Source organism: Chenopodium album, chromosome 3 (assembly GCF_948465745.1).
Source record: "Chenopodium album chromosome 3, dcCheAlbu1.1, whole genome shotgun sequence".
Taxonomy (NCBI): domain Eukaryota; kingdom Viridiplantae; phylum Streptophyta; class Magnoliopsida; order Caryophyllales; family Amaranthaceae; genus Chenopodium; species Chenopodium album.
The window spans coordinates 7,157,197-7,175,172 of NC_137836.1; the positions used below are offsets into that span (position 1 = coordinate 7,157,197).

A 17,976-nucleotide genomic window follows, 5' to 3' on the forward strand; every position below is an offset into this window, starting at 1 on the left:
CCAACTTTGACGCATTAATTAATGCATTACCACACTCATTTGCTGTAGATTCCATCCCTTGGAAAACAGCTAATTAATTCATTTTATTTTACTTAATTACTTCTTCTAATTAAAAAAAAAAAATCTTGCTAACATACGTCTAGAGACGTTAAATAAGCATTTAAAATAATATTATCTAAAGTGGTACTCCGATCCGTAATAATTTGAAAATTCATGACAAAATCACGCATCAATTTATATAAATAGTGTTTATTTAAATTTAATATTTCTACTTTTAGCTATCTTATTTAGTGCCCCCAGACGTTCGTTAGCTTTTGTCTTTAAAAAACAAACAATAAATCTGATCTACTATACACTATAAATACTCGTTATAGCCCCTTTTCCGAGATTTGAAGAAAAGTTATTCTAGGAAATTAAACACATACTTTGTACGTGGGCACTAGACATATCACGTAACTTACAAATACCTCAAAAGATACTATTACTTCAAACAACTAACTTTCAAATTTCAGCATTATTATTATCTCATATTTCATTGCCCAAGAGATTATTACGGAGTACATAACATCAAAACTTGGGTCAATGGTTCCGGATGATATGGGCAGTGGCAGCAGCCGGAGGAGCTGGCCGGGGCCGGCTGCGCCGAGCTTTCGGGATGTCCTAACAGCTGCTCCTGGTGATGTTTTCAGTAGCCGGAGATGGGAGGAGGAGCAGGAGGAGGAGGAGGAGCTGAGATGGGCCGCCATCGAACGGCTTCCTACCTTTGAAAGGCTAAGGAAAGGAGTGTTAAAAAGAGTGCTTGAAGATGGGAAAATGGTGAGGAATGAGATTGATCTTCATAATATGGGAAGGCAAGATAGAAAGGTGTTAGTTGATACTATTCTTAAAGTTGTTGATGAAGATAATGAAAAGTTTCTTAGGAGATTAAGAGACAGAATGGATAAGTAAGTTTACTATAATCTTTGTTTGGTTTTTTCAGGGGTGGTTTTCAAATTTTTATCATTTATGTGATGTTATGTTCAATTGATTGTCATTAAATTGAGAAGGTATTTATCAATCTTAATGATGGATAATAAGTATTGATTTTTAGTTTTTTACAGATTAAAACTAATTTTTGTTAACTTTGATGTAATTTTGATGATTTACTAGTATTGAGCAGAATTGATTGTTATGATTAAAAGTGATGCATTTTGAAATTGCGTTTATAAATTGAAGAAAGTATGATCTTATTAGTAATTTTGACTACTAACACCATTTTAAGTACGTGATACAGATGTTAATTATAAATACTTATATTTGAGAGAGTTTGATTGAAGCTAGGTAGATAAAGTAAGAGAAATAAAGTAAAAAAAAAAGTAACAAATTTAAGAGCCTATTCTCTTCATCTTATTTTCAGTTCAGTTCAGGTTCAATAAATTCAGTTCAATTCTTAATTTCCTTCATTCATTAAATATTCAGTTCAATTCAGTTCAGTGAATCACAACAGACCCTAAGGGCCTGTTTTGATTGACTGAACTCAGCTGAACTGAACTGAAGTGAACTGAACTGAACTGAACTGAGCTGAACTGAACTGAACTTATTAATTAGTGATTTTTAACTACGGATTAGTGATCTTTGATTATTTATTGATTATTTATTACTATACATATGTGTATATACAAATGTACATATTAAAATATTTACGAAAAATATACAATATAATTATAAAATTTATGGAAAATATATTAAAAACTTGAAACGTCTAAACATATTAAACACATATTTATTATTATTATTATTATTATTATTATTATTATTTATTGATTATTATTATTATTATTATTATTATTGTTATTATTATTATTATTTATTGATGATTATTATTATTATTATTTATTGATTATTATTATTAGTATTATTTTTAGTATTATTATTGTTATTGTTATTGTTATTATTATTTATTGATGATTATTATTATTATTATTATTATTATTTATTATTATTACTTATTGATTATTATTTTTTATTATTATTATTGTTGTTGTTGTTGTTGTTGTTGTTGTAATAAGAGCTTAAAAGAATGAAATTTGGATGTATATCATTAGCAATATCATTAGACATAAATTAAGAGCTGAATTGAACTGAACTGAACTGAGCTGAACTGAACTGAACTGAACTGAATTTCAACGGAAGAGAACATGCCCTAAATGAGTGTAAGAAAGACTGTGAAAATTCAATTGCTAATAAAGTGGTTTTTTTTTACAAAGTGCTAATAGGTGTTTGGTGTACTTATGGGTAAGATGTAGATATGTGCTAAAACTAATTTAAAGTGAGACATAAAAAAAAAAAAAAAAAAGGGTTAGAGATTAGGACAAAAACAAAGAGTCTAAAACTAACATTTTCATGTCATCAACCAAATTTATTTTTTTTGAATTTTTTTTAATAATGAATCTATTTATTTATTTGTAGAGTTATTTAAATTATTTGATTACACGGGCTATATATGTTCGATTATTGTCCTTTCTTAGCTTTACTTTGTTTTATGTTAGGTGTAATTTCGTCTTATTAGCTAGACTAAAGCTAATCTATGCCAATGGTATGATATGGTAATTAGGTCGACAATACAATACAATCCAATGAACTGAATGATTCATTGATCACAATTAAGATGTATATATTCTGTCAATTAAGTGGGATTTGATTCTCATTAGTCATTAATTAATTTAATTTAATTTAATTTAATTTAATTTATTGATAAATAATTATAGAGTGGGACTTGAGATACCAAAGATTGAAGTGAGATACGAGCATCTTTTCGTGGAAGGGGATGTGCATGTGGGCAGTAGAGCTTTGCCAACTTTGCTTAATTCTACAATGAACTCCATCGAGGTATTTCTTATCCCCTTCCTAATCTATCTATTTATGTACTTGAAAGTATTAAAATCGATATTAGTAATGGTGAACTAATTAATGTAATGTGTTGTCTCCTACTGTAAATTAAGTCACCAAATACGTAGTAATAAAAACAAAATGTTGCGATATCATAAGTTCTATGTGTGGTCACAATGTCACATTTGTTTATAATAGTAGTAACCCTTAGTTAATAATATTAGGTAATATACTGTTCACAAAAAAAAAAAAAAAAAAAAAAAGTCATACTCTCTACACCCTATAAAATTAATATGGATTTAGTAAAAATAATTTCAATTTAGTAAAAATAAGGTCAATTCAAAAAAATTATTTTTAATCAGTATAAATTAGTAACTTTAAAGAACAAAAGTAGTGAACAAGGTTAGGTCCCATCCCATGTACGGTGAAATTCAATTAACTGATTTAAAAAAATGACAAAATCAAGAAATGATAAAAATATTTTTTGTTGATTTAATATTCACATTTCATTATAAGCCTGTAGCTTCTATATATTACATAATTAAAAAAAAAAAATCAAGAAAATAATACATAGTATATACTCCCTCCGTCCCTAAATTACATTCCTCTTTCTCTCTATTATGTGAGGAATAAATGCAAGAAAGAGGAATGCAATTTAGGGACGGAGGGAGTAATCTTTTTGTAATAAACCTATGTAGTACATAATACTCCCTCCGTTTTTAAATATTTGCTTCATTTCTCCATGCGCAGAGTTTTAGAAGAAATAGGAGAAAATAATAATATATGGAGGTAGTGGGGTATGTGAAAGAATTAAAAAAATTGTAAAAAGCAAAAGTAATGGAGAGGATTGGAGGAGAGAAAATATGTGATGGGTCCATATGTCCATTAGGTGAGAGAAATTAGTTAAATATTATAAAAGTTTTCCAAATAAGAAATGGAGCAAGTATTTAAAAACGGTCAAAAAAGAAAAGTGGAGTATTTAAAAACGGAGGGAGCACGTCTTTCCTAAAAAATAGTCCACATGTCACAAAATATGTTAAGAATTTTATTTTATTTTATTATGTTTTTTAATAGTTGTCAATATGTTATTTTGGAAATCTAATTCAATCTTCTATTATATTTCATATGTAGTTACACTTATTGCTTATATGTAGAAAGATTTTTTCCTTATATACTACGTATAATAAGTTTTTTTTTTCAAAAAAAAAAAAAAAAAAAAAAAGCCTGAAGACACACTAGGAGATGACATATGTCATTGCTGGTGTGTCTTTACTCTTTAATATATAGTTATTGATTGATTGATTGATAATTGATTAGTAAAAATAAGTTTTAATCAATAAAATTTATTTCAATTCATTAAAATTTATTTCAGTTTAGTATAAATGATTTAAATTCACCAAAAAAAAAAAAATCAATTCATTAATATAAATTGTTTCAGTTTAGCAAAAAAAGTTACCCTTATTTTTTCATAAGAGTACAAAGCAACGCCAGACCATTTCTTCATAATGGTAATTTTTTTTTGGGTACTCTTTAAAGAAAAACTCCATTTATTAATAAGAGTAACCTATTTTTCTGATAGAGTATAAAACATATTCCTGGGCCTCGACCAAAAGCTATCACGCCCTTTCACACGAGAGTCCGTTTGGGCTAGAAGTGTGGATGCAGCATGGGCCATCCTCATACCCAGCACTTAATATTGCACTTGAAAGTGGGAGGTGTATGAGATTCAAACCCGTGACCTTTTATGTCACACTGGCTCTGATACTATGTCGAAGGACCATCTCAATCAAATGCTTAAACCGATGGTTGAGGCCCAGGAATACATTTTATACTCTATCATTTTCCATCACACGGAAACCCTCACAGATAGTAATTGCATCGTAATCTTTATTGCACAATTAATTGTTTAATTGTAAAGTTGTGAAGTGATGACCAAACCATCATCTGTGACTAGCTACACATAAAAAAATTGTGATATAAATTATTATTTATCAATATCTTTCAAGAAATTTTAAATACTTTATCTATATTTATTTTACTTCCTCTTGAAGTATGTACAAGTACTTTTTTTTTGGGTTAATAAGATAAACTAGCCTGAAAAGTTGAAACGATTTGAATAGGACCATTTTTGTTGTTAGGCTCTATTAATTTTACGTTAAATTATTTTTTTATATTTATAAGTTAAATTTTTTTTTTAATGAAATTAAATAAAAAGAAGTTAAATTTAGTAAAAAAATAAGTGTCAATCAATAAATTTTAGTAACTTAAAAAAATGGTACAACAAATAAGAAGTAAAACACAAATTTTCATACATGGCTGGCCATAGTGTGGCCGGGTTTACTTATTCTAGGGTTACCTATTCATAGTTTAATTTAATTGGTCGATCATGGGTTATTCGGTCAGTCAGGGTTACTATCACGCAGAAAACGCGCTAATTGACTAAATAAGTAACTCTTAACCAATTGAGTAACTTCAAAATAAGTAATCTCAAAGTAAGTAAAAGTAACCCCTAATCGACTATATATGTAATCTGATTACGTAGTGTGACTAGTCAAAAAAAAAAAAAACCATAAAATAATAAGTTTTAATTATATCAATTCAAAAACAAAATAGAACATAGGAGGTTGAAGTCATTACTTTGTGTTTAGTTTAAACCCAAAAATAAAACGGAGTATAATCTGCTGTGTAGCTCAGGAAATCGTTGAAATGAGGTAAGAAATGCTTTGTGCTTATTGCTTAAGATTGAAATCACCCTTGATTATGGCAGGCAATTCTAGGAATGGTGGGTTTATCCCCATCAAAGAAGAGAACCCTCAAGATCCTTCAAAATGTCACTGGGATTGTCAAACCCTCCAGGTACTAATTTTCATGCCCAATTGCAAAAAAATTGTTCATTTTCTCTACAATAATGTTAATGGGTGTCTGAAAAAATGATGCATGCAATCAAATATATAGAGTTTCTTTATGTTTGTGTTTTCAATTAATCAAGTTCACAATCATTAGTAGACTTCCAAAATTCACTGTTGTTAGTTGTTTGAATGAGTGTGGTTGGAATGATGTGTGAATTAGTTGTTGCACGGGTCGTATCGATAGAACGGAGGGAGAAGGATGATAAAAGGAGGGAAACAAAAAATTAAATTTAGGGAAAGAGATGAAGTATGACTGTAAGAGAGGGGATAAATTGAATAATGAATGTGTGTGTGTTTTTATGTTGTATATACTAGGTAGACAGGTAGTAAGTATATATTCCTTATAAACGAAATTGAACCTTAGGCAGTGGGAATAGACGCCTCTATTGTCATATGTTGCTCACTTGTTCATATTTTGTAAGGTATTTAATTATAGCCCTGTAATATATAAATTTTGGGTTGTAGTAATGCAAGACATTAGCTGGGATTTTCCGGCCAGTAAATAATAAAATAAAGTTGCATTATGTGTTCTTCCTTCTATGTTTTATGTATTGGTGCTGAAGATTGTTTCTCCATTGTGCAATGGTATGTTAATTGTCAGGATGACATTACTTTTGGGGCCTCCAGGTGCAGGGAAAACAACTTTTTTACTGGCACTTGCAGGAAAGCTGGATAAAAACCTCAAGGTGATCTTTTTTTCACACTTTATTTATAAAATTAGATATACGTCAAGTTGTCAATGCTTCGATACAAAATTAAAGCATTGGCAACTTTGCTCATTACCCAATGGATTCGGTTAAATTATGATTAATGTTATTGTATCCTTTTTGGCTATAAGCAGGTAACCGGCAAGGTGACATATTGTGGCCATGAGTTAACGGAATTTGTTCCCCAGAGGACCTGTGCTTATATTAGTCAAGATGACCTTCATAATGGAGAGTTGACTGTTAGAGAGACGTTAGATTTTTCAGGGCGATGCTTAGGGGTTGGGACTAGGTATGAGGTGTTGGCAGAGCTCTCTAGAAGAGAGAAGCAAGCAGGAATCAAGCCAGACCCTGAAATTGATGCCTTCATGAAGGCTATAGCAATGTCAGGCCAACAAACTAGTCTTGTTACTGATTATGTTCTTAAGGTTTGTGATACACAAATGGGTTATATCATGATTACTTAACAGAGATAGGAAGCACTTATACTGCAGTTTCTTAACTTTTGATAGATACTTGGATTGGATATATGCGCCGATATCATAGTTGGGAATGAAATGTCAAGGGGCATCTCTGGTGGCCAAAAGAAGCGTGTAACAACTGGTATTTATCTCGGGTGAATCTGCTATTGCTTATATAACATGGAATTTCTTGGTTTGTATAAGTGATTTAAGTTTTTATTTAATTTCATAATTCATTGTTCATTTTAACATAATGCAGGTGAAATGTTGGTTGGTCCAGCAAAAGTACTACTGATGGACGAAATATCAACAGGATTGGATAGTTCCACCACTTTTCAAATATGCAAGTATATGAGGCAAATGGTTCATATAATGGATGTTACAATGGTCATCTCTCTCCTACAACCAGCTCCGGAAACTTATGAACTCTTTGATGATGTTATCCTTCTTTCTGAAGCTCAGGTTGTTTATCAAGGTCCTCGTGAAGAAATTGTCGAATTTTTTGAATACATGGGCTTCAAATGCCCAGAGAGGAAAGGAATAGCTGATTTTCTCCAAGAAGTGACTTCCAAGAAAGATCAAGAACAGTATTGGTTTAGGAAGGACCAACCTTATAGTTACATTTCAGTTTCTGAATTCACTCAGGGCTTCCAATCTTTCCGAACTGGGCAAAAGCTAGCATCCGATCTTGTAGTTCCTTTTGATAAATCCAAAGCTCACCCAGCTGCTTTGGTCAAAGAAAAATATGGTATCTCTAATTGGGAGCTTTTTAAGGCTTGTTTCTGGAGGGAGTGGTTGCTAATGAAACGAAACTCTTTTATATACATCTTCAAGACTACACAAATAACAATCATGTCATTAATTACAATGACTGTTTTCCTTAGGACGACAATGGATCATAAAACAATCAATGATGGCAACAAATACCTTGGGGCCCTATTTTTCAGTCTCATTAATATTATGTTTAATGGATTTGCTGAACTGTCCTTGACAGTTCTTCGCCTACCAATCTTCTATAAGCAGAGGGACTTCATGTTCTACCCTGCATGGGCTTATGCATTACCAGGTTGGGTCCTTAGAATCCCATTATCATTCATGGAATCAGCAATATGGACCATTCTCACCTATTACACAATTGGTTTTGCTCCATCTGCTAGTAGGTGAGACTGACAAAAAATATTATAAGTGTATTATATGCATTCCTTAAAATAAGATCACTTTGTTTATACTATTGTGCTTTTGTTTTCTCCTCTTATGAATGTGTCTTATTCAATTAGGTTTTTCTGCCAGTTGCTGGCATACTTCTGTATTCATCAGATGGCTTTGTCCCTCTTTCGGTTCATTGGAGCTGCAGGGAGAATCATGGTGGTCGCTAACAATGTTGCTATATTCGGATTGCTGTTAGTTTTTGTCCTTGGAGGTTTTATAATTGCAAAAGGTATCCCTTATACCTCTAGCTGTTGACTAGTATCAAAAATTGATAATCTGTACATCTGGCATCATCTGATATTAAAATGTTATCTGATTGCCTCGTTATTTGTGGGTTTATGTAGGTGATATTGGTCCTTGGATGATATGGGGCTACTACATTTCACCTATGATGTATGGACAGAATGCTTTAGTTATTAATGAGTTTCTTGATGAGCGATGGAACACTGTAATTTCTTTACTTTTCCAATCTCTTTTTTTTTTCTTCCTTTCACATTCGTTTGAATTTAAATGTTTGTGTTTATTAATTCATATACTAATGCAGCCTAATACAGACCCCGGAATTCCTGAGCCTACCATTGGTAAAGTCCTCCTTGCATCTAGAGGCTTCTTTAAAGAGCAATATTGGTTTTGGATCAGTATTGTTGCTCTTTTGGGGTTTTCTCTCCTGTTCAACCTGTTATATATTCTATCATTGACATTCTTAAGTCGTAAGTCTTCCACTTCTATTTTTATTTTGGCTACAGGAAGACTCAATCTCGAAGGAAGCTAATGACAATATCTCTCTCTCTCTCTCTCTCTGTTTGTTTGCTTTTTTTTTTTTTAACAGCTTTTAGCGATTCGAAAACCGTATTATTGAATGATGATGATGATGATAACAAAATGAATAAGAAGCCATCCAAGGAAAGACTTAATAATCTGGATGCAGATATGAATTTGCATTTAGGGAGTATTAATTCACATGTTGAAGGTCCCAGAAGGGGTATGGTTATGCCTTTCCAACCTCTTTCACTTGCATTCAACCATGTCAGTTACTATGTGGATATGCCTGCTGTAAGTTTTCTATCTTATCTTTATAGAGATAGCATATAACATTGCAATAGCAGTAGGCATTAGGCAACATACCAATTTTTGTGTGATCGTTTTCTATTGGTACTGTGTGTGACTAAGACTGAGGTAGAAACTTTGGTTTTTCTATATCAGGAAATGAAAAACCGAGGTTATGAAGAAGATCGCCTTCAACTACTACAAGGTGTCAGTGGTGCTTTTAGGCCTGGTGTATTGACAGCACTAGTGGGAGTGAGTGGTGCTGGAAAGACCACACTAATGGATGTGCTGGCTGGAAGGAAGACTGGTGGCTATATTGAAGGCAGCATTAGCATATCTGGTTACCCAAAGAACCAATCAACCTTCGCTCGGATATGTGGCTACTGTGAACAAACTGACATTCATTCACCACATGTTACTGTCTTTGAATCTCTCATGTACTCAGCTTGGCTTCGTCTTTCTTCTGATGTGGATGCAAATACACGTCAGGTTTATTACATCCTTCGATAGGCAATTACATGCTATGTTGTTCAGTCATCTTTTACGGACAACTATTATTATTTTTACAGGCGACTGATTTTTTTTATTTTTTTATTTTTTATTTTTTTTTTCCCCATTTGTATCGTAGATATTTATTGAGGAAGTAATGGATTTGATTGAGTTTAAACCATTAAGAGATTCTCTGGTTGGCCTTCCTGGCGTTAATGGACTGTCAACAGAGCAAAGGAAGAGATTGACAATTGCTGTAGAGTTAGTTGCTAATCCTTCCATTATCTTTATGGATGAGCCAACATCTGGGCTTGATGCCAGAGCTGCTGCCATTGTAATGCGCACAGTGAGAAATACAGTGGACACTGGTAGAACTGTTGTCTGCACCATTCATCAGCCAAGCATAGATATATTTGAGGCTTTTGATGAGGTATGCCACAAAGATATGATATTTATTTTCCACTGCCTTGTTATATATTATCTTTACTCTTCATTTAACCTTTGTTTCATAATATGTTATCGCAGCTTTTATTGATGAAGCGGGGAGGACAAGTTATTTATGCAGGTCCCCTTGGCCATCATTCCCATGAACTGATTGAATACTTTGAAGTGAGTTATGATTATGATCCAATTGTCTTATATGTTTTCATGTAATAAAAAAACTATGTAGTTGCATATACAAGTAAAAAAGACCTCTAGACAACTTAAGCAAAAGGAAGTGATTATACATGGTTAGAAGAAAGAGACACAGACAAAAAAGACAAGTAATTGCTCTTGAAGCATTTTATTATAGGAATTGTATAAGGCATTTCCTTTTTAGGATGTGATACATTACATGACTACAAGTTGGACCAAACAATTCTCGCTCAGAGAGTCCTTCCTTGCAGCGTATAAAGTTTGCATGTATAATAATTTTGAAAAAGAAAAAGAAAGACCATCTTCTATGATGGCATGGCAAACAAAATTCTAAGAAGGGTGAGCCATTTGAGAAACCTGAGTGAGAAAGAGAGATTATGTAGATTTTCAAGATACTTCCTCCGTTGCACATTATGAGTGCAACTTATGGGTATTATTTATAAAATATAAAAAATTCAAATGTTGCACATGATATGTGACGAAGGTAGTTAGGTAGTATTATTTCAGAGAAATTTCAGGTGTTTACTAAAGTTTGACGTCTCTACTTATGCTTTTAGTTTAGGAAAAAAATGTTATGCACTTAATATTCATTTTAGTTCTATACTTCTAGTAGAAGTTTTATTTGTTGATCACTTAAAGTGATGATCTTTTGCAGGCTATTCCTGGAGTGCCTAAGATCAAGGCTGGCTATAATCCAGCCACATGGATGCTAGACATTAGTACTCCTCAAGTAGAGACTCAATTGGATATGGATTTTGCTAATTATTATGCTACTTCCTCTCGTTATCAGTATGTGTTCCTCTTTTATTTTCGTCACAAATTGATATATTGCAATCACATGATATATGGAGTACTTTTTTATTTTTTCCTTAAAATTTTCTAAGAGATGAATATTTTGACATATTTTTTTAGGAAGAATCAAGATCTCGTTGAAGAGCTCAGCATTCCGTCACCAGGCTCCAGTGATCTCTACTTCCCAGCTAAATACTCTCAACCATCCTTTGTTCAATTTAAGGCTTGTTTTTGGAAGCAATATTGGTCATATTGGAGGAATCCACAGTACAACCTTGTTCGATTTGCTTTAACCATAGCTGTCGGTCTCATCTTTGGTGTAATATTCTGGAACAAGGGACGTAAAATGTAAGATCTGATTGCATTACTTGTTTAAGGACTCATTTCTCATTGTCTAACAAGATCTAGATAATCGTTATTTGCTTGCTTGAACGCCTTAGTCCCATAAGTGGGGTTGGCTACATGAACTAAGATGTCACCCATCCTAGTTTTACTCTCAATCATTGTTGCTCATGTCATGTGATGTGACAAAGTTTTACACTTGCTATCACTGGCCTACCGTAACCCTCCTCTTTTATCTAGGCTTGGGACTGGCAATAACACTGCTAGTTTCACATTATAATATTAGAGAGCCTGAATATCTGTATAGATCTTGAATCAATAAGTTGAGTAATTATACCTGCTTCAGCAAGTGATTAGAATCAGTTTGTCTATGCATCACTGCATCAGTACTTACCCAGAAAAAATAAATATGAATGTGTAACTATAAATTTTTGTAAAAATATTGGGTATGTTTTGTACAGTTTAGATCTACTAATATCAGGAGTTCCTCTTTTATCAACAAAGAGAGCCGAGAGTCTATATATTGTTCTACAGAATTGTTTAGGCACTCGTTAATGACAGTAGTGATGTGACATAATTAACAACTATGAAAGATGTTAGTTGTGTATATGAATTTCCAAATTCCAATATTTAGGAAAGAATGCTAGCCTATGGTTAATGGTTTACAGTTATTATGGTGAAATGAGAGTTGTGAACAATGCTATTTTGTGCATATTTATTACTGAAAAATAGAGGTTAGGTGTAGATCTTTTATTAATTCAACTTCTCACGTAAACTGAGCTTGTTTAGCAAATTAAGTGAATGGGATAAGTCAGATAACATTGAATTAGTTTCATATAGGATGAAGCTCCAATTCTTGACTTTATTTTCAATTCTTATTGTCTTTCTTATTCCACCATTGATTTAGTTTTTAGTGGTAGATTGTAAATGTAGGTTATGTCTTACCATATTTGTCAGTATCTTACTTCTGAATTTGCTAACAGATCCAAAGTACAAGACCTAATGAACTTTTTAGGAGCTATGTATTCCGCTTTACTTTTTCTTGGAGCCACTAACGCTTCAGCTGTGCAAGCTGTTGTTGCCATTGAGAGGACAGTATTCTATCGTGAAAAAGCAGCAGGGATGTATTCAGCATTGCCCTATGCATTGGCTCAGGTAACCAAATCAGGAAGTTGAACAAGGTTCTGAATGTTAAATCCAAAAAGACTGCTTTCTAATCTGTTTCCTTTCTTTTGCACTGCCCCCATCATGCTACAGGTGGCAATAGAAACAATCTACACTGTGATACAGACAGTTCTCTACACCCTTCTCCTCTACTCAATGATTGGATTTGAGTGGAACTTCGGAAAATTCATTTATTTCTGCTACTTTATAACAACATGCTTCATGTACTTTGGAATGTATGGAATGATGCTTGTCTCTCTTACACCCGGTCCTCAAGTTGCAGGCATTGTGATGGGTTTCTTCCTCAGTCTCTGGAATCTTTTTGCTGGTTTTCTGATACCCCGACCGGTATGATGCCTACAGCTTATTTATATTCAAACTATGCCTAACTTGGGAACGCTTTGTCTATCACTTGTGGATTCTCATAATGATCACACTTTAATATCATATGCTTTTATATATGTTATAAATTTTTAATGTCAGATGCACGGTACATTTAAGAAATAATCATTATCTCAGACATAAATGTTCTGTTTTTTTGTTGCTTAAACCTTGATAATCATAGTCCTATGACACTTAAACTATTAGAAAACCTTTTGGAAAAAAAAAGGATTTATAAACTAATTGTAACATCACCATTATAACACAGTGACTTGTAGCGATAAATTACTAGCTTTTAGATTATTTGTATATTAAGATAAGCTGCTAGCCTGCTACACACTAGCAATTACAAACTGATTTAGTTGCTAGGAATGCTGGGTTTTAGAGATATTTACCAAAAAAAAAAAAAAAAAAAAAAAAAATTGCTGGGTTTTAGAGATAGATTGACCTGTAGGAGTATTTAGGAATGTTGAAGTCGCATTGGGTATTGTCAGATCGTACAAACCCATGTGGGTCATGGCAAATGACCATAAACCCTTGTCAAATAGACTGAGAAATTGAGAATGATGTTAGACACAGCTATGTAAGATAGGGTATATTGATTATTTGGTCTCTTTTTTTTTTTTTTTTTTTTTTTAATTTTTTTATTTCTTCCCAGAAGTGCAGTTAATCTAGCTAGGCTTTGGAAACTAGTTATACTTATAATATAAAAAGGAATTAACCTTAGATTTGAGAACCCTAAGAGAAGAATTTGACTTTAGCCTTAGATTGAGAAATCTTGTGTTGAAGTGTAAACTTCCCAAATAACACATGTTGGTGTCCCACATTGTAGAAAGAAAAGAGAGTTAAATACTTTATAAGGCTAAAGAGCTACTCTTTTTTATTGTCATATGGTTTTAGGATGGAACTTCTTTGGACTTATGAAGTAGACTTTGACAAATGCCCCCGTATTTACCATGGTATCTGTTATGTTCATGACTCACTACTAACACTAGTAGGATAGCTTGTAGATTAAGACAAGCAATTAGTAGTGTGTTGAGTAAGCCAAGTATTGACTTGGTTGCTTTTGTAGTAATGTGCTTTGTACACTTTGTAGTTGGCTTGTAGAATAAGCCAAATTTGGTAGTGTGCTATATAAGTTTTAGCATACTACTTGTATAAATAGCACAAGTAGGAGTGGGAGAATTATAGTGAGGTACTTACTCTAAGGTTTTGAGTGAAAACATAAGAGAGTGAGTAGTTGTTAGTAGCTTGTGAGTACAAATACTAGAGAGTTTGTGAGCTCATTTAGAGTGTTTGTAATTGTGGTTTTGTAGCTCAAATTGAATAGTGAGATTGTCTTTGAGAAGGGTAACAAAGTTACCCATAAATTGCTTGTGTTGTTTTTATTGTTCTTTGGCATTGTTGTTTATTATTGCTTGTTTTTCGATCCCGAATTCCTAACAAATTGTTTCGGGGGCGATTTGAAGGCCAAAGACATATTCTTTGAGGTAGAGAAGGTGTAGAAAAGTTGTGGTAAACTTAGGTATTGAAAAATGGGTGATTTGTCAAAGATTTTAATTCCTTTGTTTGGTGGAAAGATGAACTTTCAAGTGTGGAAAAGTTCGGTTGAAGACTTGTTGCTGCAACAAGGTCTTGATGATGCTCTTGAAGAAGAGAAGCCCACTAACATGGAGGATGCCAAGTGGGCATCAAAGAAGAAGAAGGCAGTGAGTACAATCCGACTTGCGATTGCGCCGGAAATCAAGTACAACTACCTTAGTGAGACGAATCCTAAGGCGTTGTTGGAAAAGCTACAAGCGGTGTATGCTTCGAAGTCTTTGACAAACAAGCTTTGTCTAAGGTGGGAGTTGTATCAACTCATGAAGGAGGAGGATACAAGTATGCAAGATCACAATAATATGTTTAATCAATTAGTGTGTCAATTGTTGAATGCCGATGAGAAGATTTCGGATCAAGAGCAAACTTTGCTGTTGTTAGCATCTCTTCCTAAAGAGTATAGAACAATTGTTCAAACTATGCTAGTTGGAAGAAGTGAGATTAATCTTGATCAAGCTTTGGCGGTGTTAAGAGAAAATGAGAGGTTGATGACCAAAATTGATGGTGAGAAGAAGTCATCGGAGTTTGGACTAGTTGCGGAAGGTTCTTATCGGGGAAGAGCTCAAGAGAGGAACAAGGATGGCCAACAAGGAAGGTCTAAATCTCAACCAAGGAAAGACTATAGTGACTTGGAGTGTTACTATTGTCACAAGAAGGGCCACATTCAATTTTCTTGCAAGGCCATGAAGGAAGACCTCAAGAAATTGAAATCTTTGAAGATGAAGGAGACCGAGAAGGAGGGGGAGGCATCTTTTGCTCATAGCGATGGGGAAGATGATGATCAAATCTTCTTGCTAGATGAAGAGGGGAGTTTTAATGAAGGAAAATGGATCATGGATACAGGTTGCTCATACCATGTATGCCATAACAAGAAGAAGTTCAAGAAGTTTGAAGCTTGTGAGGATGTTTTGGTGCTTCTAAATGAAGAGAAGGTGCAAGTTGAAGGCATTGGAGAGGTGGAGGTTGTGACACATGATGGTGTCAAAAGAAAGCTTGGATGTGTGAGGTATGCTCTTAAGGTTGGTAGGAACTTGATCTCACATGGTAGGCTTGAGGCAAGAGGTTGTTCCATCAAAGCAATTGATGGACAAATGAAGATTGGTAGAGGAAATTTAGTGGTCATGAGAGGATCACGAAATAGAAGGAACTTGTATGAATTGCAAGAGTGGAATAGGAAGACTATGTCCAACCATGAAATTGAAGTGAAGAAGTCATCAAAGAGGGTGACATTCATGAAAGGTTCATCATAGAGAAAAGTGGTTTTGGTAGTGGTCTTGAGGGGGAGATTTGTTGTGTTCAAGACTCACTACTAACACTAGTAGGATAGCTTGTAGAATAAGACAAGCAATTAGTAGTGTGTTGAGTAAGCCAAGTGTTGACTTGGTTGCTTTTGTAGTAGTGTGCTTTGTACACTTTGTAGTTGGCTTGTAGAATAAGCCAAGTTTGGTAGTGTGTTATATAAGTTTGTGAGCTCATTTAGAGTGTTTGTAATTGTGGTTTTGTAGCTCAAATTCAATAGTGAGATTGTCTTTGAGAAGGGTAACAAAGTTACCCTTAAATTGCTTGTGTTGTTTTTATTGTTCTTTGGCATTGTTGTTTATTATTGCTTGTTTTTCGATTCCGAATTCCTAACAGTATCAGGCAGACCCACAGTTTGGGACCTTTAATGGCTCGAGTAATGAGTATACTGGCCAACTTATCCATGAGAGGGGTAGTTAAAAAAATGCACTATGGCCCCATGAAACATGACATGTGACAGAATTTAAAGACCATACATATGAGAGGGAGTGTTGAAGTGTAAACTTCCCAAACAATACATATAAATGTCCCACATTGAGGAAAAAACAAGAGTAAAACCCTTTATAAGGTTAAGGGATTACTCCTATTGCTGAGGAAAAAAAGAAGAGTAAAACGCTTTATAAGGTTAAGGGGTTACTCCTATTGCCGTATGATTTTAGGATGGAACTTCCTTAGACTTATAAAGTAGACTCTCTATCCTGGTGACGGGCGTGGCCCGTATATTACATCTCGAGTTATCATTTTATAATTTTCGTATTATCATAATATTGATTGCATGATCTGTGTTCCCCTGATCCTAGCAAGGAAAGCATGTTGATTCAGGTTAATGAGCTTATTATTGCTAATGTAACTTCTCGTGTCTCTTTATGCTAGTTGATAGAATGTATACTGCATTGATTATAATGATTCAAATTCTCTCATTTCAAATTTTGTCTTAAAATCTTACTCAAATCATTACATTTTAGCATCAAATTTTGTTATAATTTCCGGTCAAATCAAGTTTTAATCAACTTTAGTCAATTTTGTATATGGTTCAAATTACTTTCAGTTCAATTTATTGAATGGAATCATGCATGCTTGAAAGTAACCCACATTTCTCCAGGTTGGTCTTCTTCTAGGCTGAACCAAGTTTTGCTAGCTTTAAATGGAAAACATGTGGATATTTAGCCATAGTTGTAACTTGTGACACAAGTATTTACTTATATCCCTGAAAATCTGGTTTAATCAGTGACAGAAGTTTTGCTTATTTACACACACCAGGAACTGATTCATTGCCGCAGATGCAAAACAATTTTGACTTGTGATACCTTCTTACCCTTTTGGTACTTCTTTTATTTGATTGCAGCAAATACCGATATGGTGGAGATGGTACTACTGGGCTTCCCCGGTTTCATGGACGTTGTATGGCCTTGTGACCTCGCAAGTAGGTGATAAGACTTCACTTATTGAAATACCTGGATCCAGCAGTAAGTCTGTGCAGGCTTTCCTCAAAGATTACTTGGGTTATGAATACGATTTTCTGCCAATTATTGTTATTGGACATCTTGGTTGGGTCTTCCTCTTCTTCTTTGTCTTTGCCTATGGCATCAAGTACCTTAACTTCCAAAAGAGATAAATAAAAATAAATAATAAAGTAGGGAAATCTTACAATACTTCCTCCATTTTGGATTAATTGTTGATTTTGCTTTTCGAGATGGAACTTTAAACATTTACTTGTATAAATCATGGAAATATGAAATTTGATAAAATATTGTTATTTTATGAAGCTTCAATATGATAAAAGACAAAGTCGTTCTCGAAAAGCAAAAGCTACAACTAATATAGAATAGAGGGCGTAGTATTTTAGCAAACCTAAATGGTATTGTTGTAATAAAGTTAGAATAGGAAGTATATTGTGTGATTAATCAGAAGTAATTAGGTAAAGAATACAGATGAAAAATCTTAGTTTTTTTTTCCTCGTATTTTTTATTTTTTTTTGTTTGAAATATCACTGTAATTTTCATTTATTTTATTTTTTGATTGATATTGAGGCAAGTTGCAGCCTGTATCTGTAATCCAGTACACAATAATTAAAGA

At 33.4% G+C, this 17,976-nt stretch overlaps 1 protein-coding gene across 3 annotated transcripts; it reads left to right on the forward strand.

The window, feature by feature from the left end:
• Nucleotides 1-418: 418 nt before the first annotated feature.
• On the forward strand, nucleotides 419-17,976 carry LOC145623796 (ABC transporter G family member 39-like). 3 transcript variants are annotated; one of them, XM_081676664.1, is made up of 19 exons: nucleotides 419-944; nucleotides 2,748-2,868; nucleotides 5,636-5,724; nucleotides 6,379-6,463; nucleotides 6,619-6,909; nucleotides 6,994-7,084; nucleotides 7,202-8,102; nucleotides 8,220-8,380; nucleotides 8,496-8,599; nucleotides 8,696-8,861; nucleotides 8,981-9,204; nucleotides 9,355-9,687; nucleotides 9,827-10,117; nucleotides 10,213-10,296; nucleotides 10,979-11,112; nucleotides 11,236-11,463; nucleotides 12,441-12,612; nucleotides 12,715-12,969; nucleotides 17,246-17,976. In XM_081676664.1, exons 1-19 carry the CDS (start codon nucleotides 583-585, stop codon nucleotides 17,513-17,515), a joined length of 4,362 nt encoding a protein of 1,453 aa, XP_081532790.1. In that variant the 5' UTR covers nucleotides 419-582; the 3' UTR covers nucleotides 17,516-17,976. The 3 variants fall into 3 exon arrangements, with proteins under 3 accessions (XP_081532790.1, XP_081532792.1, XP_081532791.1); XM_081676666.1 differs by lacking the exon at nucleotides 419-944 and having other exon boundaries at nucleotides 2,828-2,868; nucleotides 6,405-6,463; XM_081676665.1 differs by lacking the exons at nucleotides 419-944; nucleotides 2,748-2,868 and having other exon boundaries at nucleotides 5,609-5,724; nucleotides 6,405-6,463.

Excerpts from the sequence above, each read along its gene's own strand:
- LOC145623796 (XM_081676664.1), top strand. The coding sequence starts at position 583 with ATGGTTCCGGATGATATGGGCAGTGGCAGCAGCCGGAGGAGCTGGCCG. Across the intron at positions 7,085-7,201 it reads AAAGAAGCGTGTAACAACTG|GTGAAATGTTGGTTGGTCCA; the intron begins GTATTTATCTCG and ends AACATAATGCAG. Across the intron at positions 8,600-8,695 it reads TTGATGAGCGATGGAACACT|CCTAATACAGACCCCGGAAT; the intron begins GTAATTTCTTTA and ends ATACTAATGCAG.